General features: G+C 40.9%; 1 protein-coding gene across 4 annotated transcripts in view; it reads left to right on the plus strand.

The window, feature by feature from the left end:
* The window catches only part of map3k7 (mitogen-activated protein kinase kinase kinase 7), a 135,344-nt gene extending 110,563 nt beyond the window's left edge, over positions 1-24,781 (plus strand). For all 4 annotated transcript variants that reach the window (XM_059981397.1, XM_059981398.1, XM_059981399.1 and 1 more), the window contains 4 exons: positions 5,518-5,626; positions 16,471-16,532; positions 17,413-17,528; positions 22,584-24,781. In XM_059981397.1, coding sequence (XP_059837380.1) covers positions 5,518-5,626; positions 16,471-16,532; positions 17,413-17,528; positions 22,584-22,764 — 468 coding nt within the window. In that variant the 3' untranslated portion in view covers positions 22,765-24,781. The remainder of the gene's footprint in view (positions 1-5,517; positions 5,627-16,470; positions 16,533-17,412; positions 17,529-22,583) is intronic.
* Positions 24,782-27,869: the final 3,088 nt, after the last annotated feature.

A 27,869-nucleotide genomic window follows, 5' to 3' on the forward strand; every position in this document is an offset into this window, starting at 1 on the left:
AAGATTGTTCAATTATATTAAGATAAGAATATTTTAAAATGTCAGATAATGGATTTGAAAGAGGTTTTTGAAGTACTTAAAAGGAGCTGATAAATAAACTCCCACTTGATATTGTCAACCTTTTTACCAGGTGTTTGATCAACTTGATAGGCATGTACAAGATGAAATAGATAGAGTGGATAGCCAGAGACTCCCCCGGGGGGGGGGGGGGGGGGGTGGCGTGGTTGATACCAGGGGTCAGATAATTTTTCAAAACTCCTTAGATTCTGGATTAGTTCCTGAGGATTGGAGGTGGCGAATGTAACCCCACTTTTTAAAAAAGGAGAGAGAGAGAGGCCAGGGATTTATAGACCGGTTAGTCTGACATCGGTGGTGGGGAAAATGCTGGAGTCGGTTATCAAAGATGCGATAACAGCACATTTGGAAAGAGGTGAAATCATCGGACAAAGTCAGCATGGATTTGTGAAAGGAAAATCATGTCTGACAAATCTTATAGAATTTTTTGAAGATGTAACTAGTAGAGTGGATAGGGGAGAGCCAGTGGATGTGGTATATTTAGATTTTCAAAAGGATTTTGACAAGGTCCCACACAGGAGATTAGTGTGCAAACTTAAAGCACACGGTATTGGGGGTATGGTATTGATGTGGATAGAGAATTGGTTGGCAGATAGGAAGCAAAGAGTGGGAGTAAACAGGACCTTTTCAGAATGGCAGGCAGTGACTAGTGGGGTACGGCAAGGCTCAGTGCTGGGACCCCAGTTGTTAATGATTTAGATGAGGGAATTAAATGCAGCATCTCCAAGTTTGCTGATGACACGAAGCTGGGCGGCGGTGTTAGCTGTGAGGAGGATGCTAAGAGGATGCAGGGTGACTTGGATAGGTTAGGTGAGTGGGCAAATTCATGGCAGATGCAATTTAATGTGGATAAATGTGAGGTTATCCACTTTGGTTGCAAGAACAGGAAAACAGATTACTATCTGAACGGTGGCCGATTAGGAAAAGGGGAGATGTAACGAGACCTATGTGTCATTGTACACCAGTCATTGAAGGTGGGCATGCAGGTACAGCAGGCGGTGAAAAAGGCAAACGGTATGTTGGCATTCATAGCAAGAGGATTTGAGTACAGGAGCAGGGAGGTTCTACTGCAGTTGTACAAGGCCTTGGTGAGACCGCTCCTAGAATATTGTGTGTAGTTTTGGTCCCCTAATCTGAGGAAAGACATTCTTGCCATAGAGGGAGTACATAGAAGGTTCACCAGATTGATTTCTAGGATAGCAGGACTTCCATATGCAGAAAGACTGGATCGACTAGTTTTATACTCACTGGAATTTAGAAGATTGAGGGGGGATCTTATTGAAACGTATAAAATTCTAAAGGGATTGGACAGGCTAGATGCAGGAAGATTGTTTCTGATATTGGGGAAGTCCAGAACGAGGGGTCACAGTTTAAGGATAATGAGGAAGCCTTTTAAGACCGAGATGAGGAAGAACTGTCACACAGAGAGTGGTGAATCTGTGGAATTCTCTGCCACAGGAAACAGTTGAGGCCGGTTCATTGGCTATATTTAAGAGGAAGTTAGATATGGCCCTTGTGGCTAAAGGGATCGGGGGTACGGAGAGAAAGCAGGTACAGGGTTCTGAGTTGGATGATCAGCCATGATCATACTGAATGGCAGTGCTGGCTCAAAGGGCCGAATGGCCAACTCCTGCACCTATTTTCTATGTTTCTATATTTTTAAGGTGATTGCAGGAAAGTACAGGAGGGGGATCCCAGAGGTAGATTTTTTTTTACTGGAACACACTGATGGGGTGGTGATTCAGGCAGATACATTTGGACATTTAAGAGATTCTTAGATAGGCACATGGGGGTGTGAAGTGTTAGACTGATCTTAGACTAGGTTAAATGGTCAGCACAACTTTGTGGGCTGAAGGGCTTCTACTGTGCTATACTATTCGATGTTCTATGCTCTATCTAGACTCCTTGCATAATGGTATTGGTTCATAGAATGAAAAGGTTGGAAACCTCCTGCTCTGTGCTCTGTGCTGGATGTATATGTTCTCTGTATTTTATATTCAAACTCCTAATGCAGCACCACTTGCTCACACTGTCTGGGAACTTACAATCTCCATGTGCTGACATAGAGGAACGTGTGAACAGGTTGTTCAATCAACTGACTGTGATGTCAAATTAAACTGTTGCCATCTCCATTTTCCTGCTCTCGGTCGGATCATGTGTCTGCTGAAATGCTGCTATCAAAACTGCTTCCACCGCCGCCCCTGGCAGCAGGTTGTGGACTTACTACACTCTCTGTATAAAAAAACTTGCCTCACATGTTTGCTTTAACTCCTGGAGATTTTTCCAATAGTGGCAGAGTCTAAGAGCTGAGGTAAGATTTTTACACAGGGAGTGGTGAGTGTGTGGGATGCCCTGCCAGAGGTGCTGGTAGAGGCAGATACATTAGGGACATTTGAGAATTTCTGAGATAGACACATGGATGATCATAAAATGGAGGGCTACATTGGAAGAAAGGATTAATTGATTAAAATGTCGGCACTGCCTCATGAGCTGAAGGGCCTGTACTGTGCTGTGATGTTCTTCCAATCTGCTGTCCAATTTCTGAGTGGACATTGAGCCCATAGACACTACCTTACAACTTTGTTGTATTTTTTTTTGCACTGCTTATTTAACCATTCAATAATTACTATAATTCTATTTTTTTCTATTATTGTGTATTGCATTGTACTGCTGCCACAAAGACAACAAATTCACAACATGTGCCAGTGATATTAAACCTGATTCTGATTCTGACAGCAGATTAGTTCTGAGCTGCAGATTTCATCCTCCCATTGCAGTAAAATCATGAGCTGAAAACCACTGCATTGTTTGGAGAATGAGAGAACATTTTTAAGCAGAGGAGGATGTATGACAATGGAAGTTCACCATTTCTTCAGTCTAGTTCCATATTCCCCGTTAGAGTTACTGTATTTATATTTTTCCACTTCTTATCTTCCCCAACTTTTTCCTTGCACTTATTTTAACAGATAACTTTCATCTATTTAAATTCCTGACTACTGGTTTAATTTGTCATCTTACAGTTTTGCTTTATCGACACCATTCTTTTCATGTGCTTACTATTCTTCTTAGACAGCAAATGCTCCTTTAGAGTTTGATGAAACAACCGTACAGGACGATGATTAAAAGATAATCCTGTATGAGATTATGCCCTTGCAACATCTGTACCCATGCTCATGTTCTCTATATATTTATTGTCACCTTATATATTCTGAGACACTTAGGCTCATGAATGTGAAGAAAATAGTGTGGGCAGAAGAGATTAGTTTAGTTTCCCATTTGATTACTACTTTAATAGGCTTCACGTCACATTTTGGGCTGACGGCCCAGTTCCTGTACAGTTCTGTGTTCTGATTTTTGGGGAGCAAATTTTTTTAAACATTTTCCTTTTTCATAATGTTAAAATGAAAGTATAATGATCTACTTCATGATCAATTGGTTGCTTGCTAAATCACATCCAATTAATTCTAAGGTTCCTGTTTTTTTATTCTACAAATCACTTCAAGGATTTTTTTTATTCTCAGCCTTCCCTGTTGCCAGCCCAAAATATGAATACTGAATGTAAACTATTTGCTTGTATATTTACAATTCACTTCTTTATGCCTCCACTCAACTTTATCTCTGAACCTGGCTGCCAAGCCCCTGTTTGGGAGGAAAAAAGGTTTTGAATACTAAACAACCAGGAAAATAATCAGTGAATCTGTACATTTTCTAGTGAAATTCTACAGCACTTTGGGTGCTATTCATGTGTCAGACTCAGAGTATTACATCACAGGAAAAGGCCCTTCAGCCTGTTTAGGCCTATCTAGATCCACCTTGTCCTTTAGCATCTGCCCCGTCCCATCTTCCTGCACCAGGAATCAATCCCTCCAAGCCTCTCCTATTCATGTATCTACGCAGGCTTCGCTAAATGAACCTGAATCCACCCCGGCAGCTCATTCCACATTCGCACCACACTCTAAGTGACGGAGTACTCCTTCAGATTCCCCTTAAACATTTCACCCATGATCTCTAGTTTCTAGTCTCACTCAGCCTGAGGGGTAACTGCCTGTAATCCAGGGAATTATGCAAGTCAGAGTCAAGTTTATTGCTTTACGGACAAGTACCTGTTTGCACTGGTCCAATTACTTACTTTCACAGTACTCAGAAGAAAGACTTAATTTGGTATAACTGATTACTTTTTTGTAAGAAAACACCATTAGGACAAATAAAAGAAGTCCATTTTACTCTACAAAAAATCATAGCCAAATCACAATTTACTCTCATCTGCTGCTTCACATCAGCATCTAACAGGTGTCACTAGATAGACATCAGGAAGACCTGGTTAAATTTCTTCTGTCGTAGTGATATTGGCACTAATTGCTGCAACTTTCTTTCCTCTGTTCCATAGTCTGGCTATGGGAGATCAATTGAGGACCACCGTAGCTTAGTTCAGCAATGGATTATACTAAATGATGCACAGAGCTTGTTCCTCTGCACTGTTAACAGAAGATAATTGCTCTCATCTCCTTTGTCATGCTTTTTAACTTCAGACACTTGCTATTTTCTGATTGCCACCCCATCATTATTTGATTTTGTAACCAACACTACAGATATACTGGATGCAGTTAGTCAGGTTAACGTTCCTTGAATAAATATATAGAAACTCACATTGAACAAATCACAGAAAGGTGGTAAGATTAATGTAATTCTGTATTTTCCCAATTCGTTATTTTGCTCTGTGATGGGAAGTTATTTGTATGGATTTATACTGTGTGGCAGTTAAAGTTAAAGTCTGTCCCAAGCCTTATAGGCTCATCAGGCCAGTGCTTATGCTGGTTTCCGTGGCGTGAAGTGACTGAGAGTACGAGACTCCCCCCACCCCCGCGGATAGGATGCCAGTCTATCACGAGGTTAACCTCCAGCATTTGCCGGTACCCATTTTCAGCTGGGCGGACTGGAGCAGTGTGTGGTTAAGTGCCTTACTCAAGGACCCAACACGCTGTCTCAGCTGAGGCTTGAACTCACGACCTTCAGATCGCTAGTCCAACGCCTTAACCACTTGGCCATGAGGTGTGGTAGAATAAATTTTAAATATTTGAATTACAGCTAATTGTAGAATCATTTTTAAAAAAAGTACAGCACAGAAACAGGCCCTTTGACCATTTAACTACTCCCATCAGCCTCCATACCCCTACGATCTATGCACTTACTCAATGTAATATTTTAATAAAGTTATAAAAGTGGTTCAGAATTTATTTTGGCAGCACTCTTCAGAACAGCAAAAACATAATTGTACAGCAATTCAAACTCTGCTCTTTAAGGAGCTCCAATATGTCAAGTAACCAGTTTGATTACCCAAACATAGTGATTACTTTTCCACATTTCACAGTTGAAATACTACAGCAAGTGTGATTTGTTGGTATAAAATTTCTTAATGATAACATATATTGTTCACCCATTCAGGGCAGCAGAAATAGCAGCCGTTCCTCTAGTCCAAGTGTAAGGATGATCACAGCCACAGGAACTGAGAAAACGACTCGCAACTATGCATGGACACCAGATGAATTAACAGGTCTGTCATGGTTTTTACTTAAAGCAATCCAGTTGGTAAGATGGACATCTCCTGAGAGGAATTGCATAGGGTAAATAAAACCATAAGTCATAGGAGCAGAATTAGGCCATTCAACCCATTGAATATGCTCTGCCATTCTATCCTGGCTGATTTTTATCCTCAACCCCATTCTCCTGCCTTTTCCCCATAACCTTTGATGCCCTGACTAATCAGGAACCTATAAACCTCCGCTTTAAACATGCCCAAAGGTTTGATCTCTGTGTCTGTCTGTAGTAATGAATTCCTCCTTACCTCTGTTCTAAATGGAAGTCGCTCTTTTCTGGACCCAGACACTCACTATAGGAAACATCCTCTTCACATCCAGTCTGTCTGAGTCTTTCAGCGTTTGACAGGTTTCAATGAGTTTCCCCTTCATCCTTCTGAACTCCAGCAAATACAGCTCAGAGCCATCAAATGCTCCCCGTACATCAACCCTTTCATTCTTGGAATCATTCTCGTGAACGTCCTCTGGGCCCTCTTCATTGCCAGCACATGTTTTTTAGATAAGAGGCCCAAATAAAGGAAAAATTATCTGTTTAATTTGGGTGGCATGTAGCAAAGCGGTTAGTGTAACGCAAGGAATCAGGATTCAGTTCCACCGTTATCTGTTGGAAGTTTGTGTATTCTCCCCTTGGCCACGTGGGTTTGCTCTGTGTGTTCTGCTTCCCTCCCACATTCCAAAAACATGCAGGGTAATAGGGCAGCTTGGGCTTCTTGGGCCAGAAAGATCTATTACTATGCTTTATCACCAAAACAAAATTTATAACTCTAGTAGTATGTATTATAGAATGAGACATGAGAGGAGATGGAAGAGCCTGCGGCCTGGTGTCAGGTAAATAACCTCTTCCTCAATGTCAATAAGAATGGAGAACTCATACCACTTCAGGGGAACTCAAGCCACTCACGCTCTCCTTTATATCAGCGGCACAGCAGAGGAAGCTGCAAGCGGTATCAAGCTCCTGGGACAGCACATCACACACAACCTCTCGTGGCCCAGAACGCATCTTACACAATCAAGAAAACTCAGCAATGTCTCTGCTTTCTGAGGATGCTGAAGGGAGCTGGATGATACACATCAATACTCACGTCTTTCTACAGATGCACAGTAGAGAGTTTCCTACCATGCTGCATCACAGCATGGTACAGAAACTCTGCAGCAGAAAGGAAGGAAGGCTCTGCAATGGGAAGTCAAAACAGCCTTGTGCATCATCGGCACCAGTCTATCCACCATCGAGAACGTATACACAGAAAGAAGCCAGAAAAAGGCACCAGTATCGTGTAGCATCCTAGACTCAAAAACAGTTACTTTCTGCAATCAGTAAGGCTGATCAACACCTCCTCCCACTAACACATCCCACCACATCCCATCCACCACTACTTTATCATTTCCTGTCAGTCACCTTATGTACATATACTTCTATACCTAGTGTCACTTTAGACCATAAGATATAGGAGCTGAATTCGGCCATTTGGCCCACTGAGTCTGCTCCACTATTTCATCACAGCTGATCCAATTTTCCTCTCAGCCCTAATCTCCTACCTTCTCCCCATATTCCTTCATGTCCTGACCAATCAAGAATCTATCAACCTCTGCCTTAAATATACATGAAGAATTGGACTCCACAGCTGCCTATGGCAAAGAATTCTGTAAATTCACCACTCTTCGGCTAAAGAAATTCCACTTCATGTCCGTACTAAAAGGTGTTAGACTCTCCCAGCATAGGAAACATCCTCTCCATATCCATTCCATCAGGGCCTTTCATAATTAGATATGTTTCAATGAAGTCATCCCTTATTTTTTGGAATTCTATTGAATACAAGCCCAGAACCATCAAATGCTCTTCATATGACAAGCTATACAATCCTGGAAATATTTTCATGAACCTCCTTTGAACCCTCTTCATTTTCAAAACATCCTTTCTAAAATAAGAGGCTCAAAACTACTCGTAATACTCCAAGTGAGGCCTCGCCAGTGCTTTATAAAGTCTCAATGTGACATCCTTATTCTAGACCTCTTGAAATGATTGCTAACATTGCATTAGCCTTCCTCACCACAGACTCAACCTGCAAATTCATCTTTATGAAATCCTGCACAAGGGCTCCAAAGTCCCTTTGCACCTCAGAATTTTGTATTTTCTCTCCCTTTCATTTCTTCTACCAAAGTACACGACCATACACTTCCTAACATTGTATTTCCTATGCATCTGACTTCAGCTTCTCCTTCTCAGATTTCAGAGTGAATTCAATCATATTATGATCCCTTTCCCCTAAGGGTTCTTTTACCTTAAGCTCTCTAATCAATTCTAGTTCATTGCACAATAACCAATCCAGAATAGCTGATCCTGTAGTGGGCTCAACCATGGGCTATTCTAAGCAGCCATCTTATAGGCGTTCTAGAAACTCCCCCTCCTGGGGTCCAGCACCAACCTGATTTTCCCGATCTACCTGCACATTGAAGTCTCCAATGACTATTGTAACATTGTCTTTTTGGCATGCATTTTCTACCTCCCGTTGTAATTTGTGGGCCTCATCGTTACCACAGTTTGGGAGTCTGTTTTGTTTACTCTTGCAGTTCCTTAGCGTTGTCCACAATGATTGAACACTTCCAAACTTGCATCACCTCGTTCACCCATGATTCAGTGTTGCCTACAATGTCATACTTGCCAATCTGCAACTGTGTTGCAAGTTCACCTTATTCCATATACTGAGCACATTCAAGTACAACACTTCCAGTCCTGTATTCACCCTTTTCGATTTTTGGCCGCCTTTTATGTTGCAACTCAGCCTGTTGACTGCAATTTTGCCCTATCTACAGCCTCTCCTCACTACACATTGCCTCTGTAGACCAGCTACCTCATCTTCAGCACTATTATCTGTCTTTCCTGATACTTCTTGCATTGAAATATATACAGCTCAGTCGTCTATTTGCACTACAGTATACTCAACCTTTTGATTCCTAACTTTGTCTGAAGTCTTACCAACATCTGTCTCCACAACCTCTCCACTAACTGTTCTGGCACTCTGGTTCCCATCCCCCTGCAACTCAGTTTAAACCCAACGGTGCAGCATTAACAAACCTTCCTACTAGGATATTAGTCCCTATCCAGTTCAGGTGCAAACCTTCTCTGTACAGGTCCCACCTTCTCTGGAAGAGAGTCCAATGATCCAAATTTTTATACCCTCCCTCCTACACCAACTCCTTAGCCTTGTATTAAACTGTAAAATCTTCCTAGTTCTGGCCTCACTAGCACATAGCAATCCTGAGATCACAACCCTGGAGATCCTGCCCTTTAACTTAGAGCTCCCTAAGCAGAACCTTGTCACTCGTCTTTGGTTACCCATATGGACCACGACTTCTGGCTGTTCACCCACCCACTTGAGAATACCGAGGACTCAATCTGAGATATCCCGGACCCTGGCACCTGGTAGGCAACATGCCATCCGGGAATCTCATTTTCGCCCACAGAATCTTTTGTCTGTTCTCCTAACTAACAAATCCCCTATCACAACCCTCTTCTCCCCACTTCCCTTCTGAGTCATAGAGGCAGATTCGTGCTGGAGATCCGACCACCAAACATTGCGACTTTCCTCTGTTAGGTCATCCCCCCCCCCCCCACCTCCAACAGTATCCAAAGTAATATACCTGTGTTGAGGGGAGATGGCCACAGGGGCACTCATCACTGGCTTCTTAACCCCTTACCCCTTCCTTGACTGTCACCCAATTTCCTGTGTCCTGCACCTTGGGTGAACCTTCTCTTTATGTCCTATCTATCACCCCCTCAGCCTTTTGAATGATCCGTAGTTCATCCAGTTCCAACTCCCAACTCCTTAATGTAGATTGTTAGTAGCTGCAGCTGGATGCACTTCTTGCAGTTGTAGTCATCAGGGACATTGTCCCTGCCTTTCCACATCCCGCAAGAGGAGCATTTCACTACCCTACCTTGCATCTCTACTGTCCTAGCTGAGCAAATATAAAGAAGGGAAGGAAAATAAACTTAACCTTGAGCTTTCCTTTGCTTTGCTTTCTGTGACTGAAGCCTCAAGATACCGCTCTGACGACGCCTGCTGTGCTTGCACCTGCCTTCCTTTGCTAATCAATCACAAATTCTAACTGGCCACTGGTCAAAGCTACAGCGACCCACTGCTGCCTTTTGTACTTGGGCAGTGGACCTCCTCTCAAAACTTCCAATGAACAGATTGGCCACTAGTCTGAGCTCTTTTTCTTTATATACATAAAATCAATCTACGTATACAAGCTATCTTATGTATTCATATTTATCATTTTTTATTATTATCTTTATCCTTTTTTTATACTGTATCAGATCCGGAATAACAATTATTTTGTTTTCCTTTATACTTGTGTACTGGAAATGACAAGAAACAGTCTTGAATGAAGGATATAGAAAATCTGATGACTGCATATTGCTTGCATTTCTATCTTAAATGTCTATCTATGTACAGTACCATAATGCAACCCTTACATGCACTGACTGTTTCGTCTTCAACATCTAACTCGTCACTCTGATTTTATAAAGTTATGTATTTTGGTGGCAAACAGGGCTGGTAGTTTGCCTCCCAGTTGCCAGGGTCTGCGATGTTAGAGTAAGCAGCCAGAACTCATGGTACACATTGGTATCAACGACTTAGGTAGAAAATGGAGGAGGTCCTGAAAACCAAATACAGGGAGTTAGGAAGGAAGCTGAGAAACAGGACCTCAAGAGTAGTAATCTTGGGATTGCTGCCTGTGCCACGCGCCTGTGAGGATAGAAATAGAATGAGGTGGCAGATAAATGTGTGGCTGAAGAATTGGAGCCGGGGGCAGGGATTCAGATTTCTAGATCATTCGGACCTCTTCTGCAGCAGGTGTGACCTGTACAAAGAGGACGGGTTCCACTTGAAGCCAAAGGGGACCAATTTTCTTATGGGCAGTTTTACAAAAGCTGTTAGGATTAGTTCAAGCTAGTATGGCAGGGGGATGGGAACCAATATGATGGAGCTGAGGATGAGCCAGCAGGTTTACAAGTAGATGATGGGTGAATGCAACATGAATGTAAGGAAGAACAAACGCAGATTGAGTACCAGTGCAGAACAGTGCAAAGAGTTAAGTTGTACCACAGAGTTAAACTATAAAAAGGCGAAGAATGCAGGACTGAAACTGCTGTATTTAAATGTCTATAGCATTCAGAATAAGTTGGACGGACTCACGGCGCAATTAGGTATAATGTTGTGGGTGTCACTGAGTTGTGGCTAAAAGAAGGGCAAAGTTGAGAGCTTAACATCGAAGGATATACTTTGTATCAAGAGGACAGGCAAGAAGGCATAGGCGGTGGTGTGGCTGTGTCGGTAAGTGATGGAATTACATCTTTACAAAGAGGTGACATAGGGTCAGAGAATGTTGAAAATTTGTGGGTGAAATTAAGAAACTGCCAGTGTGAAAAAAAACATTATGAGAATTGTATATAAGCCTCCAAATAGTAGCCAAGGAGATGGTGAAGGGAGCTGGAAAAGGCAGATGATAAGGGTAATGACACAGTTGTAATGGAGGACTTCAATATGCAAGGGGATTGGGAAAATCTAGTTGCAGTTGGATCGCATTTGTTGAATGCCTACTTAGAGCAGCTTGTGTTTGCGTGTACACAGAAAGGTTTGGGTGTTGTGTAATAACCCAGAACTTAGTAGCAAACTTAACGTAAAGGAACCCTTAGGAGGCAGAGATCACAATATGTTTGAATTCATACTGCAATTTGAGAGGGAGAAGCACAAGTCACATGTGTCAGTATCACAATGGAATAAAGGGAATTACAGAGGCATGAGAGAGGAGCTTGCCTCAGGTGGATTAGAGGAGGATACTGGCGGGGATGATGACAGGGCAGAGATGGCTGAAGTTGTTGGGAATAGTTCACGAGATATTTCTTCCGTGGGACGTAGTTCTCAAGTTGTAGAGGTAAGCAACTGTGGCGGACAAGGAAAGTTAAGGACTACATAAAAGCTAAGGAGGGTGGATGATTGGGAAGCTTTTAAAATCCAATAAAAGGCAACTACAAAAGCGAAAAGAAGGCAAACTGGCCAATAATATCAAGCAGGATACTAAATTTTTTCCAGTTATATAAAGAGAAAAAGGGAGATGAGAGTAGATACTGGATCACTGAAAATGATGCAGGTGTGGTAATGGGGGACAACGAAATGACGGATGAGCTTAATGGATACTTTGCATCTGTCTTTACTGTGGAAGACACTAGCAATGTGCCAGATGTCAGTGAGTGTCAGGGAGCAGGAGTCAGTGCCATTGCTATCACAAAGGAAAAAGTGCTAGGCAGACTGAAATGTCTCAAGGTGGAAAAGTCACCTGGGCCAGATGAACTACATCCCAGAGTCCTGAGAGAGGTTGCTGAATGGACACATTGTTCATGATCTTTCAAGAATCACTTGATTCTGGCATGGTCCCAGGGGACTGGAAGATTACAAATGTCACTCCATTCTTTAAGAAGGGAGGAAGGCAAAAGAAAGGAAATTAAAGGCCAGTTAGCCTGACCCAAGTGGTTGGGAAAGTGTTGAAGTCTATTATTAAGGATGAGGTTTTGGGGTACTTGGAGACTAATATAAAATAAGTCAAAGTCAGCATGGTTTCTGTCGAGGGAAATCTTGCCTGACAAATCTGTTAGAGTTCTTTGATGAAATAACAAGCATGGTGGACAAAGGAGAGGCAGTGGGTGTCATTTACTTGGAAGGCGTTTGGTAAGGTGCCACACATTTGGCTGCTTAACAAGATAAAATCCTATGGCATTAGAGGACAAAGACTGGCATGGATAGAGGGGGGCTGACAGGCAGGAGGCTGTGAGTGGGAATAAAGGGGGCCTTTTCTGGTTTGCTGCCAGTGACTAGTGTTTCTCAGAGGTCAGTATTGGTACCACTGCTTTTCATATTATTTGTCATTGATTTAGATAATGGAATTGATGGTTTTATGGCAAAGTTTGCGGATGACATGAAGATAGGTGGATGGGTAGGTAGAGCTGTGGAAGCAATGCAATTGCAGCAGGATTTAGACAAATTGGAAGAATGGACAAAAAAGTGGCAGATGGAATACAATGTTGGGAAATGTATGATAATGGATTTTGCTGAAAGGAACAATAGTGCAGACTATTATCCAAATGGGAAAAAATTCAAACATGAGAGATGCAGAGGGACTTAGGAGTCCTCGTACAAGACTCCCAGAAGGTTAATTTACAGGTTGAATCTGTTGGAATGAAGGCAAATTCAGTGTTGACATTTATTTCAAGGGGAATATAATATAAAAGCATGGAGATAATGCTGACACACACAAAATGCTGGTGGAACACAGCAGGCTAGGCAGCATCTATAGGGAGAAGCAAAGGGTCTCTGGGATCAGCCGTGATGAAATGGTGGAACAGATTCAATGGGCTGAATGGCCTACTTCTACTCCTATGTCTTATGGTTTTATATCTCTCACTTTCTTGTCTTCACTCACATACGACTGACTGCTTTGTTCTTTGAACTACCTTGCATCTCCAGCAAATTGCTTAAGTGTCCTTTCCATACACTTAAACTAGTACTATCAATCTAGTTTGGGTGACGTTGCTGCAATTAATGCAAATATTAGACATTTTTAAAGCTGAGTGGTGTCCATAACCATTGTTGTTCATCTTTTACTCCTGTTAAAGATTCCATTTGCCCAGATCAAACACTATCTGCAGAACTAATATGCCACGATGGAATTGTCAGATGTTTGCTAATTGTTCCAGTTCTAGAAAATTCTTTAAATTATTTTCAAGCACAACCATAATCTGAACGTTTTGAAAAGTATTTACCTATCAAAAATAATTAATTTCTTAACAAACTATATAGTATATATAGTGTGTTTGAAGAATATATGTAGTTTCATTGATTTTCAAATCAAAATCAAATCAGGTTTAATTATCATTCAACCATACATAGATACACAGAATGAAACAGCGTTCTTCTGGGGCCAAGGTGCAAAACTTACAAAATAGCACATTCAGAATGGCAAGCAAAGAAACATATTCACGCAAAAACAAACATATATGGACCATGAACAACATGTCCTGCAATTGATGGTACGATCTCCCAGTGGTGTGTAAACACACAGAATCCAGACTGGCACTCCACCGCATGGATACGGGCCAGCAGCGCCAATGGGAGATGCCAGCCTCCAGCCAAGCACAGACGTCATACTGCACCATCTCTGGCTTCTCCTCACCTAGTGTGCAGCAGCAGGCGAGCTTGCGGCTTGAAGCCTAATCCTCATTAATTTTAAATTATATTATTCCTTTCAGGAAGACTAACATTCTCATTAAGTATTCTTATTTCTGCTATTAAACCCATTAGCAGATATAAAACATAGAACAATGTAGGACAGGAACAGGCCATTCGGCCCACAATGTTGTGCTGAACCAGCTAAAAAGCAAATCAAAACATCCAAACACTAACCCCTCCTTCCTACACCATGTCCATATCCCTCCATCCTCCTTACGTCCATGTGCCTATCCCAAACAACTCTTAATGTATTTGTCTCTACCACAATACCAGGCAGAGCATTCCAGGCATCCACAATAGCACCAGCTAGCTGCACAAGTTTAATTGAAGAGAAATAAATTAACTTGTTGTTTTGTTTGGTTATGTTTTTTCATAGAAGATCTTCCTTTAGTCTTTATGCAAATTGTATCAATAATTTCAACTAGAAGTTAAACACCGCACTTTCAAGCATAAGTTGGGCATGGTTTTCAAAGCAGAAGTTCAAAATCCAAGTTGTATGCAAATAGTGTGACAGGAAGGAAGTAATTATGTATAATTTGATAGAAATAATTAAGTAATATGATTCTAATCACTAAATTAAATACATGAGACTTTGAGTTACGTGCTTCAGACAGGATAGGTGATAATATTGTGGTTCTGCAGTGGGATATGGATAGGCTGAATAACTGGCAAACACCTACTGGATGAGTTTTAATAAAGGGAAGTGTGAGGTCAAGTTTTTCAGTAGAGGTTCAAAGTTTAAAGTAAATCGATTATCAAAGTTCAATAACAAAGTTCATGTCACCATGTACAACCCTGAGACATACAAAAAGATAGAGAAAATAAGAAATAAATAAACAAGCAAGCAATAAAGCAATAAATATCAAGAACATGAAATGAAGAGTCAAAGACGAATCTGTAGGTCGTGGATCAGAGTTCAATGATGAGGCGAGTAAAGTTATCCTGTTTGGTTTGAGCTTGAGAGTTGAGAGGTAATAACTATTCCTGAACCTGGTGATGTGATTCCTGTGGCTCTTGAACCTTCTTCCTGATGGCAGCAGTGAGAAGAGAGCATGACCTCGGTGGTGAAGGCCCTTGATGATGTTTTCCTGTTACAGTGCTACGTGTAGATGTACTCAGTGGTGGTGAGGGCTTTACCTGTGATGGATTGGACCATATCCACTACTTTTTATAGGCTTTTCTATACAAAAGCAGTGGGCCTTAAAAGGTGGATTGTTATTTGAATGGACAGAGTGGTTGTTATAGTACATGAATCATAATATACTGAAGCCTTTACTATTCATGAACCTTTTTGGTCCATAAGTAGATGGTGAAAGAGGTAAAAATTAGCATCATGTGTCATATGTACATTGAGACATCAAAACATACAGTGAAATGCATTATTTGCATCAACGACCAACACAGTCTGAGGATGTGCTGGATGCAGCCTGCAAGTGTTGCCACGTTTTCAGTGCCAGTGTAAATGCCCATAACTTATTAGCCCTAACCTCGTACATCTTTGGAATGTGGAAGGAAACTGGAGCACCCAGTAGAAATCCATGTGATCGTGGGGAGAACGTACAAACTCCTTACAGATAGTGGTGGGAAATGAGCCCCATTTGCTGATCATTGTCATAATTGTATAAAATGATACCTATCATTTCAAACCTCGGTAACCCATTTATAGATTTTTTAAATTCTACCATCTGTTTTCTGATGAGAACCAATCCGCAATCCATGCCAGTATATAACATCGGACACTAATTTTGTTTAATGACTGAATTGTGGCAGTGAGAAGGATACTTGTCCAATATTTGCCAACTTTAACATGCATAATATGGCCAGTGTGGCTAACAGGACCAAAAAGATGGCCTTGAATTAGGGCCGTTCAGAAAAGAACTGCCGCAACCCTGAGGTGGAAATAATGAAATGATTTAAGAAGTAATTGAAGATTATTAACAGCTATTTTTACTTACTTTGATAGCTGTCAATTATTTTTAAAACCCACATGTCATGATCCATTTGAAGTAGGGCTAAGAACAATGTCAGTGACGTTGATCAAAGACTAGTTGGTGCAGGCTGATATTTTGATCACCTTCACTTCCCATTCCCTGCCCTCTTGGTAATCATCACAGCTCCCAAATTGCCATCTGAGATCAGGACCCTACTCAGTGAAGCAATGACAGTAAAAGCCCATCCTCTGTTTCCTCAACAAAAGTTGTGAATCAAGAACCCCTGTTGCACTGCTGTGATGTATGCATCTATTCTGTAATACAAAATGCTTAAAATAATAAAGAATACGAGGAAAAATACTCCCTTACTTATTGAAGCTATAGATAGCTGAAATCCACTTGTACAAACAGCTGGTCAGTGAAGCTTATTTTATAAATGATGTTCTTTACCAGACTAAGCAAGCAGCTGCCTTCAGACAGCTGGACTTTGACAAGATTTGAAGTCAGTTCCCATAAATAAACATAACGAAATATATGTAACCTAATAATTTGAGTTAATACTCTATAACAATTATCTTCCAGATACAAATGGTTCTGATAACTCTATCCCAATGGCATATCTTACACTGGATCACCAGTTACAGGTAGGATTGTCATTATGTATCAGAAACAACTGTTATTGATTATTTTAAATACTAAAGTGTATTGTGAAGCTAAATAATCTGGTGCCCTATGCTTATGTTCTGAATGATTCTCTAAAATAATTAATGAAGTGAATATGCAGTTGGATGAATGTTCGTGTGACATAAATATAAAGTTTTACACTCTTAAGTGGTTTATGTCCACATTGAAATTTAGATGACTGAAGAGAAGAGGAATTCTTTGAGCACTTGTCTCAGCTGCTGTCTTGGCAATAAAAGTACAAAAGGCTTGGAGCTCTTCAACCAGTCAGGGCATTATCTGGGAAGAAAGTCAATGTTTCAGTTTCCATAAAACCATACGGCAGAGGAGCAGAATTAGGCCATATGGCCCATCGAGTCTGCTCCACCGTTCTATCACAGCTGCTTTATTATCCCTCTCAACCCCATTTTCCTGCCTTCTCCCTGTAACCTTTGACACTCTTACTAATCAAGAATCTGTCAACCTCCACTTTAAATATACCCAGTGACTTGACCTCCACAGTGGTCTGTGACAGTTAATTCCACAGATTCACCACTTTCATGATGATAATTTTGTTCATGGATTGAGTGGGGACAGGTCTCTAAAATGCATGGGTTTATCCTTGCCCTTCCATAACATTGGTTGGTGTCTTTTCCAATTTTTCCCTGTGTACTGAGGCAGTTACAGATTTTTATACCTCTTCTTATCCATTCTTCCACCACCCACATACGTTAAATATAATCCCACTATAAACATAAAAGTCCAATGTTTCCTGAGATGTCTGCTTATTTAGTTTCCCAACTGGGGTTTTTAGATGAACTTGTAAAGGCAATTTTCATTTGTGATGTTTTCATTTCTCTACAGCCACTAGCTCCATGTCCAAACTCCAAAGAATCCATGTCTGTATTTGAGCAACATTGCAAAATGGCTCAGGAATACCTGAAAGTTCAGACTGAAATAGCATTGTTACTACAGAGAAAGTAAGTGAGAGTTATTAATATGTTTCTTTTTGTACAAGGATTAAGTTAAAATAATATCAAACCTGCAAGTTTTTGTTATTGCAAGATTAGATACTACTTACTGCATGTTTTACAGATCTACTTTCAGAGACAGAGTGTCTGCTGGGTTTCTTTTGTTCTTGGGATGGTGGCATCAAAGCTAACCTGGATGCCCTAAGAAGAAGGTGACAGAGGGGCCATAACATTCAAACAATAGGAGCGAGGGAGATATTGAATACTCTGATCGAGGGCTCATCTCCAGGCCTATCAAATCAGAATCAGGTTATTTATCGCTGTCGAATATGATATGAAATTTGTTGTTTGGACAATGCAAAGACATAAAATGTCACTATAAATTACAAAATAAATGAGTAGTGGGAATAATTCAGAAATCTGACGGCAGAGGGGAAGAAGCAGTTCCTCATTCATTGAGTGTTGGTCTTCAGGCTCCTGTACTTCTTTCCTGATGATAGTAATGAGAAGAGTGTATGCTCTGGTCAGTGTGGGTCTTTAGTGAAGGATGCCTCCTGCTTGAAACACTGGCCCTCGAAAATGTCCTCAGTGGTGTGACAGGTTTATGTCCGTGATGGAGCTGGCTGTGGCTCCTTTGCACTAGAACCTTCATACCAGGTGATGATGTAACCTGTCAGTATGCTCTCCACTGTGCAACCATGGAGTCTCTGGTTAGTTAGCGCTGCCCGAAATGATAGTGGTGTTTAGGGCAGCAATGAAGGTCCTACATCTCTCTCTGTCCTTGCCCACTCAAATGTAGATGGATTCTTCATTGCTGTTTCCGTAGCATTTTTGTTTTACCAGTCAGGGTGTTAGCCCTGAGCTGAGCCTTCGAACCTGGAGAACCAGTGGACCACTCTTAGTCTGGCCTCTACCTTTGACCTGTTTGGCATGGGTGACCCTACCGAGAAACAAAGCATAAAGCCCTGACTCCAGCCAACATAGCTCCCCAGGTCTTGAGGCATGCAAGCCTCCAAACCACAATAAGGTTGTGGTTCTCTTGGAGGATTAGTCTTTGGCACATACCAAATCTTCATGAACTCCTATTGAAGTGTAGGTGCTGGTGTGCCTTCTTCGTAATTGCATCAACATGTTGGACCCAGGATAGATCCTCCAAGGTGTTTTCAATTAAGAACTTGAAACTTGTCTCACATTGAGGACTGCTGTGTGTTTTCTGATTTTTCCCCTTCCTGAAGTCCACAAGCAATTCTTCGGTCTTGCTGATGTTAAATGCCAGGTTGCTGTTGTGACACCACTCAACCAGCTGATCTAGTTCATTCCTCATCACTATCTGAGATTTTACCAAGAAATGTGGTGTCATCAGCAAATTCATTGATGGTGTTTTCGCCACACAGTCTTGAAATGTGGAGAGAGTAGAGCAGCGGGCTAAGCACGCATTCTTGTGGTGCATCAGCGAGGAGATGTTATCACCAGTACATACTGACTGTGGTCTCCCGAAGAGGAAGTCAAGGATTCAGTTGCAGAGGGCGATACAGGGGCCCAAGTTTAGATGTTTGGTGGTTAATACTGAGGTGAATCTCATCTAGAAGATTCACATAGGTGTCCAGTTGCAATAGCCATATAACTGTAGGCTTAAAGTTCAAAATAAATTTATTATCAAAGTACATTTATGTCACCATATGCAACCCTGAGATTCATTTTCTTGCAGGCATACCTAATAACTCCAAAACCGTAATAGAATCAATGAAAGGCCTCACCAACAGGGTGAACAACCATCATGCAAAAGGCAATAAATTATGCAAATACAAAAAAAGAGTAAAAATAGAAATTATAATAATTAAATAAGCAATGCGAGAATAAGAGATCAAGAGTCCTTGAAGAGGCTTGGCGATACTCAAAAGTCTTGATGTTGTCTTGGTCCCTGCAGATAATTTGGGTGCAATCCTAAACACCAGGTTCATTATCTATCCCAGCATTATTTTGTAAACTGTTATTTCACTGTACATTATCAACAGGTAGTATTTATAGAATTCATCAAATATACATCAATAGCAACCTTCTAACATCAAGGATAAAAACAGCAATTGTGAAAGAAAACTTGCATCCTGTCCTTGGGCCTTCACCTCACCAACACTGGTGGTGTTCCCACAGTTGTGGTCACTCAGGAATGTAGACAAAGAAGAGCTATGAAATTTCTCCCCAGCATCCTGATCAAGGTATCTGTCAACCAAGTTGACAGATGAAGAAACTAGAGAAAGATATGAGTTGTGGGCTGGGCCAAGTCAGAAGCTGAGAAGAAATTTACCCTAGTAGGCAAGGAGAACTGGAAAAAAAAAGCAGTGGCAAATAAATGAATTGTATCAATCTTAAGAATTTGACACTCATGAAGTTGTTGGAAAGGTTGATAAGGCACAAAGTATTTAATAAAACACAGTTAGTTGTTTTTGTAATCAATGTCAACATGATGCTGTAATTATTATAAACAAGAGATGCTGCAGAAGCAATGCACGCTTCAGCATGGAAGAACTCCAGCAGCATGTATAGAAGGGAATAAATAGTCAATGTTTCATCCTGAAACTAAATTGCTTCTAGTGTGAGGTGAGTTGGAATAGCTGATCAGCATGTGGGATGATTGAAATGGAATTATTGTAGGATTAATGAAATGGTCAGCTGAGATTCAGTGGGCTAGAAGGCATTGTTTCCTTACAGTATCCCCCTGAAGAGAGAGAAGGAAGGGATGAGGGGAGGACAGTGAGATTTCAGGTGAGAGAAAGCTAGGCTGATAATGACATGGAAATCATCTTGTTTCCATCTGCGTCCTAACTTGCTGCAAGTTTTGTTAGTTCTTCACCCTGATCTCACTTTAATTTAAAACCTTGATTTCTAAAATTCTTGTCTTGGATCTTGAATGTTTCTAAGTCTTTACCTCCATCCTCTGTGAATTTGTAGTGTAGTATTGTTTGTTAGTTATGTGCTGTGTTGTATGACGTGGGTGATCACTGTCTTTCCAGGACCATGATTGTCTTGGTGATTTTTTTGTTCTATAGGAAAGATATTGGAATGAGTGGAGCATTGGCTGATAGGCAGAAAGCAAAGGGTAGGAATAAAGGGATCCTATTCTGGTTGGTTGCCGGTTACTAGTGGTGTTCCGCAGTGGTCGGTGTTGGGGCCGCTTTTTACGCTGTATGTCGATGATTTAGATTATGGGTTAAATGGTTTTGTGGCTAAGTTTGCGGATGACACCAAGATAGGTGGAGGAGCAGGAAGTGCTGAAGAAACGGAAAGGTTGCAGAGAGACTTGGTCAGTTTAGGAGAGTGGGCAAAGAAATGGCAGATGAGATACAATGTTGAGAAATGTACAGTTGTACATTTTGAAAGAAGAAATAATCAGGCAGATTATTATTTAGATGGGGAGAAAATTCAAAAATCAGAAGTGCAAAGGGACTTGGGGGTCCTAGTCCAGGATACCCTAAAGGTTAACCACCAGGTTAGATTGGCAGTAAGGAAAGTGAATGCTATGTTGGCATTCATTTCAAGAGGAATAGTGTATAAGAGTAAGGAGGTGTTGATGAGGCTCAATGGGGCACTGGTGAGACCTCATTTGGAATACTTTGTGCAGTTATGGACCCCTATCTTAGAAGGGATGTACTGATATTGGAGAGAGTACAGAGAAGATTTACAAGGATGATTCCTGGAATGCAGGGGCTAACATACGAGGAGCGTTGGTAGGCTCTTGGACCGTATTCATTAGAGTATAGAAGAATGAGAGGGATCTCATAGAAACATTTTGAATGGTGAAAGGGTTGGACAGAGTAGATGTGGAAAGGCTGTTTCCCTTGGTGGGTGAGTCCAGGACAATAGGCTACAGTCTCAGAATTGGAAGGTACCCATTTAAAACAGAGATGAGAAATTTTTTTAGCCAGAGGGTCGTGGATTTATGGAATTCGTTGCCACATGCAGCTGTGGAGGCCCAATCATTGAGGGTGTTTAAGGAGGAGATTGATAGGTATCTAATTAGTCAGGGTATCAAGGGATATGGGGAAAAAGCTGGAAATTGGAACCAGATGGGAGAATAGTTTAGTTCATGGTGGAGTAGTGGAGCAGACTCAATGGGCCGAATGGCCTACTTCTGCTGCTTTATCTTGTGATAGAAATGTTTTGCCATTGCCTTCTTCTGGACAGTGTCTTTACAAGACGAGTGATCCCAGCCATTATCAATATTGTTCAGAGACTGCCTGCCTGGTGTCAGTGGTCACATAACCAGGACTTACGATATGCATCAGCTGCTCATACAACCATCCACCACCTGCTCCCATGGCTTCACATGACCCTGATCAGGGAGATAAGCAGGTGCTTCACCTTGCCCAAGGGTGACTTGCAGATAGTGGAGGGAAGAAGCACCTTACACTTCTTTTGCTAGAGATGTATCTCCATCCGACCAGCCAGTAGTATATTTGTGCTAACTGGACCTCCTCAATACTTTAAATCCTAGCTGCTGTACTTATCACTGGACTCTAAACTCTAGAATTTGCTCCTTGATAATAAGCTCGAGGAAGTCTGCAGATATTGGAAATCCGGAGCAACACACACACATACAAAACACTGAAGGAATTCAGCAGATCAGGCAGCATCTATGAAAATGAATATATTGTCATTGTTTTGGGCCAAAACCTTTCCTCGGGACTGAGAAGGTAGGATGAAGATGCCAGATTGAAAAGGTGGGGGAGGGGAAGGAGGTTAGCTGGAAGGCGACAGGTGAAACCAGGGGAGTGGGAAAGGTAAAGAGCTGGAGAAGAAAGAATCTATTAGAAGACAAGAGTGGACCATAGGAGAAAGAGAACGAAGAGGGGACCCAGTGGAGGTGATAGGCAGGTAAGAAGAGGTAAGAGGTCAGAGTGGAGAATAGAAGAAGAGGGGAGTGGGAGGGACTTTTTTACCAGATACTCCCTTATATTATTCTAGTGAATTGTATCTGCATCCTCCCTCGCTGATTCAGGATACATATCTGTATGGTGTTAATGTGCAAAGTTCTGTAACTTTTTAAATTTTGATTCTAAATTCTAGACAAGAATTAATAGCCGAACTGGACCAGGATGAAAAAGATCAACAGAATACCTCCCGACTGGTTCAAGAACATAAGAAACTCTTGGAAGAAAACAAAAGTTTATCTACATACTATCAAGAATGTAAGAAACGACTAGAATACATAAGAGCCCAGCAGCAGAAGCGGCAGGGCACATCCTGAGGGAATGGATTGCGTGGGCCCTTGTCTCTATGCTACGTGCCCGAGACTATTGCTCAGTCACATGAAGACTGATTTTATTGGAAGATGACCTGTTTGGATAACTTAACTCAGTGTTCGGGCCTCTCTGTTGTGTTCTGGAAGTGGATTTCTGTGCATCTCCATGCAGCCTTGTACATCAGACAAGCGTTGTCTTTAGTTGATTTTTTTAATAGGTTAGTATTTAATTTCATTCCATGCATATTTTAGTTCAATCACCAATTAGATTTGAGAGATGTTTTTGATGAAATTGTGGCAATAAATTATTTGTAAGAAACAGCAATTCAGTTAAGATGTTACAAGAAGGGAAAGGAATATCTAAACCAAAACAACCCGATTGTTAGGCCCCACTGATCATTCTTACCTATCTTGGACTTAATTGCTCACAATGCTGGATGCTAATGTGCCTTGGAGGCAAGCAGTATTTTCCTTTGGTCACCAGATGTTACCTATGATAGCCTTTTTGAGACAGATCTGCAGCAACTGTAGCTGTCCAGAGCTCTATGCTAATTTTTTAAAAAAGAATCTGGCTGGATATTTTGGAAAGTTCTGGAAGTATCCAGCAGTATTAATCTCTGAGGTGTTTGTAATGTAAAATCAAATAGAGTGCATTCAGCAAAGCTGTTCCAAACACATATTGCACAGTTCCTCCTGTAGAAGGAGAAACAATTTATTTATAAAAGAAACAAAAGTTTTTTTATAAACTGAAAACAGCAGCATCTTGATAGCTGTCTTCAATACTACTCCACAGCGGTAATTTTCTGATGTGTTATACAACCTTAAGTTTTAAATCTTATATATTACCTTGGGTAACTGTTATTTTAAAAGCTGAATCAGAAATCAGTAAATACTTGAAGTATATGGGATGATCCGGCATACAGGGAACGGTACTCACAATGCATTCAGCGTACTAACTTCATGTGATGCGTTTCCTGGGAATACTGGATCACAGAACCATCCTTGTATGTTTTTTCCCCTTGATCTAAAACTTCCCTGCAAAAGAATTCCAGAATTGTTCAAGGGATGATTACAGATCTGTAGAAACAGTAAAGTACATTACTCTAAATCTTCTTAAATGATCATGTATAATTTGTCACCCCACAATAATGGATTTTAATGGAGTGGTATTCCTTTTTCAGTTATCTGGTTTGAAAGTATGTCGGTAACATACTTGATTGAAGGCAAAAAGTTGGATAAATTGCACTTTATTTTTTTTTATTAGCATGGAGCATGGACATGCTTCTGAAAGTCATGCAGCCGGGCCAGGTGGAGTTATAACAGTACTGTAATTGTTTACATTCTCTGAATTAGCATTGGCAGAGGACCCACAAAGGATTTGTTAATGTGACATAAGTGAAATGTCAGTTGCTTTTGGTAGTTGCAGCCTGAGCAGAACCTTGCCATTAGCTGCTCAGCCACAATTGCTCATTCTTACGGGAGGTAGGTCATTATAAATCTGCAAGTTACAACCACAGTTTCAAAGCAAGTATTTTTGTTAGAGATGGTATCCTTTTTGAAGGATGTATATAAGCTGGATTAAAACAATCAGATAAGAACTCCTCTGAGCAGCTTGTCTTACTTGTTTGGGTGGAAAGAAAGTCGGCGTTGTTCTGTTTAAGTGTATTCATTCATTCAGTTATAGTCAGCTGTCGTGTTCAACAGTTAAGTAAAACTTTAAGCCATTGCACCTTCAGAGGACTTCAGAAGTGTTATCTGCATCAAGATATTGGGATTAGTTTTCCTTTTCAGTTATTCCAATATGCTGTGATCAAACAAAACTCTATATTTCACTTTATTTTCCTTAATGCAAGAAATTAGTATTTGCAAATTTTATATGGAAAAAAATCTTCAACAACTTCTGTAAAACAACAGCTGTATATACATGTATATTTATTTGAAAGACTGGCTTATTTTGAATGGTATTTTTTTAGGTCAAACAATTTTTTTTTGCCCTGGTTGGGATAAATTGTGATATTCATTACTTAACTGAGTGTGGGGATATTGATTGTCAATTGAAAGTTTAAATTACCTCAGCAAAATTAATGGAGGCAATTTCCGCAGCCATCAGTTAGAATTCAAAACAATAACCAATCTTGTATTAATTTGTGCACATTTTAGTAAGACCCTTTTCCAGAGTCTTCAGAAATTATGATTTTTGCTTTCACCTTGTATATTCTTCTACCTGGTTGTTTATAACTAGAGAAACATTCTTATTGGCTTTTTCACATGGAAACACTTCATTTGTGAATAAATTAAGGATGGCAGGGTACCAAGCTGACTAGACCAGAATTCTTGGTCTGGTTTCCCTGTCAGTCAGGAGTACACCAACGATGGTATATTTGGCCTCCTTGAACTTGGGTCAAGGGAGATAAATCCCACTCCTGCAGCCAGTGCAGGAAAGAAATAATGTGTGTGGGAACTGAGTGAAAATAATACTCTGTTCAACTTCAGTCCCCTCCCACGTAACTCAGACTAACCTGCCACATGAAGAGTGCCAGTGTGTGCAGGTTACTAGTCTTCTGTTGGCTTTTGTAGAACTTGTGCACCAGCATGAGATAGTATTACCAGAAAAATATGTTTGGTACATGGGAAGGGAAGAATTACAAAGGGGATAAAGGGAAAGAAGCTACTTTAAAAAAATCTGCTTTTCCTTCGTTGATACCCCTGCCCCCCCCCCCCCACCCACCCCATCCCTATCTATAATTTTAGTCTGGTTCTCTTTCTCTTTTCCCCCCTCACTACAATCTCCCCCCAGCCCTACCTTTCTTTCTCTTTTATTTCCCATAATTCTCCACCTTCCTCCTAGCCCTTTTCCCTCCAGCCTATCACTTCCCAGCTCTCTACTTCATCCCTCCCCCCAATTCTTATCCCCCCTCGACCATCCCATGTTACTTCACTCCTGATAAAGGGTTTCGGCCCGAAACATCGTCACTACCTCCTCGCATAGATGCTGTCTGACCTGCTGAGTTCTGCCAGCATTTTGTGTTTTTTTTTACTTTAAAAAATTGTTTTGTTTGAAAGTGGGTTGTATATGCATTTAGGGATGAGGGCTGTGTTTTTGGTCATGTTTGCTGTTATTAATCTAAAAAATGAATCCTTGGAGGACTACAATAGCATTTACAAAGAAAAAACAAATTTTGGAAGTTTTTCATTTTCTTCAATTTCAGTAAAGAAATCTGATGTGCCTTAGATCAGGTTAAGGATAATCTATTTTTACAGCTAAGCTCCAATTTCGGCTTCTAGTATTGGACTGCATCTTTTCAAAAGAAGGTACAAACAGTGCTTCAAGCAATCTTGTCTGAAAGTATCATGAGGAAATAAGTTTGTTATATGACATAAAAGAGAATATGACTCGTGTCCTATGTTACTTAACTAACTCACAATGAGTAAAACACAAGAAATGCTGGAGGAACTCAGCCTGTCAAATAAACGGTCGGCATTTCAGGCTGAGACCCTTCATCGGGATTCCTCATGATCTCAGCCCGAAACGTTGACTACTTATTCGTTTGCACAGATGCTGTCTGACCTGCAGTGTTTTGAGTGTGTCGCCATGGATTTCCAGAATCTACAGAAACACTTGTGTTTATAATTCACAATGGCCCTATGTTGTGTAAAATTCTGAAATCTTGCACATCAGATGAATCAAGGGCCTACAGTCAAGAACATCTCTAATCAATAAAATAAGTTCCCCATGTTTACTTGAATAAGTGTATAAAATTCTAAATATGAAATCATATATTTCCACTTCCATTTGCATAGCTTGCAGTTTTAAATCCAAACAACATATGTAATTCAGCTTTATACACTATTTGAAAGCTCTGAGTTAAGAATTTTAAAATTTTACCAAAGTAGTTGCATATATTGCACTAGTATTTATATTTATATTTCAGTGCATAAAATAATTTGAATATTGATTTACTGAATAATTTTCAATTTTGGAATACTACATTTGGCTTTGAAATACAGCTTTGAAAACTTCAAAGCTTTCTGCTATTTTTTGTATACCTATTGGGTTAAAACTTCTAGTCTCAATGTCTGAATCTGTGCCAAGTGCCCACACTCCTGCCATGACGATACCTATTCTTCACTGTGTAATTAGCTTTCTTTAGGAGTTTCTGCATCCAGTTGAGCAGGAGTCAGTCACCCCTGTAATTGGGCCTTGGCTTCATTTCAATTGAGCAACCAAGCTGACGATCGAAAGGCAATTCGCTGACGAAGTACGGTGGACGTTTTGGCACCCGCTTGTGTCATAGCACAGCTTGGGTAAGTGAGGAACATGAGCTCGTGAATCAAGAAGCCATCCTGGTTTAATTGGATGCATTCAGCTCCCTCATCAAATCCTTCCTTCAGAGAAAGCTTCAAATAAGTAGCCTGTCTCCTTCAGATGTGGGGCTGTATGGTGGATTTTTATCAATATGCAATACTGTGCAAAAGTCTGAAGCACATAGACAATAGACAATAGGTGCAGAAGTAGACCATTCGGCCCTTCGAGCCTGCACCGCCATTCTGAGATCATGGCTGATCATCTACTATCAATACCCGGTTTCTGCCTTGTCCCCATATCCCTTGATTCCTGGTATCCATAAGATACCTATCTAGCTCCTTCTTGAAAGCATCCAGAGAATTGGCCTCCACTACCTTCCGAGGCAGTGCATTCCAGACCCCCACAACTCTCTGGGAGAAGTTTTTCCTTAACTCTGTCCTAAATGACCTACCCCTTATTCTCAAACCATGCCCTCTGGTACTGGACTCTCCCAACATCTGGAACATATTTCCTGCCTCTATCTTGACCAATCCCTTAATAATCTTATATGTTGCAATCAGATCCCCTCTCAATCTCCTTAATTCCAGCGTGTACAAGCCCAGTCTCTCTAACCTCTCTGCGTAAGACAGTCCGGACATCCCAGAAATTAACCTCATGAATCTACGCTGCACTTCCTCTATAGCCAGGATGTCCTTCCTTAACCCTGGAGACCAAAACTGTACACAGTACTCCTGGTGTGGTCTCACCAGGGCCCTGTACAAATGCAACAGGATTTCCTTGCTCTTGTACTCAATTCCCTTTGTAA

The sequence above is a fragment of the Hypanus sabinus genome, chromosome 10 (assembly GCF_030144855.1).
Source record: "Hypanus sabinus isolate sHypSab1 chromosome 10, sHypSab1.hap1, whole genome shotgun sequence".
NCBI classification, from domain to species: domain Eukaryota; kingdom Metazoa; phylum Chordata; class Chondrichthyes; order Myliobatiformes; family Dasyatidae; genus Hypanus; species Hypanus sabinus.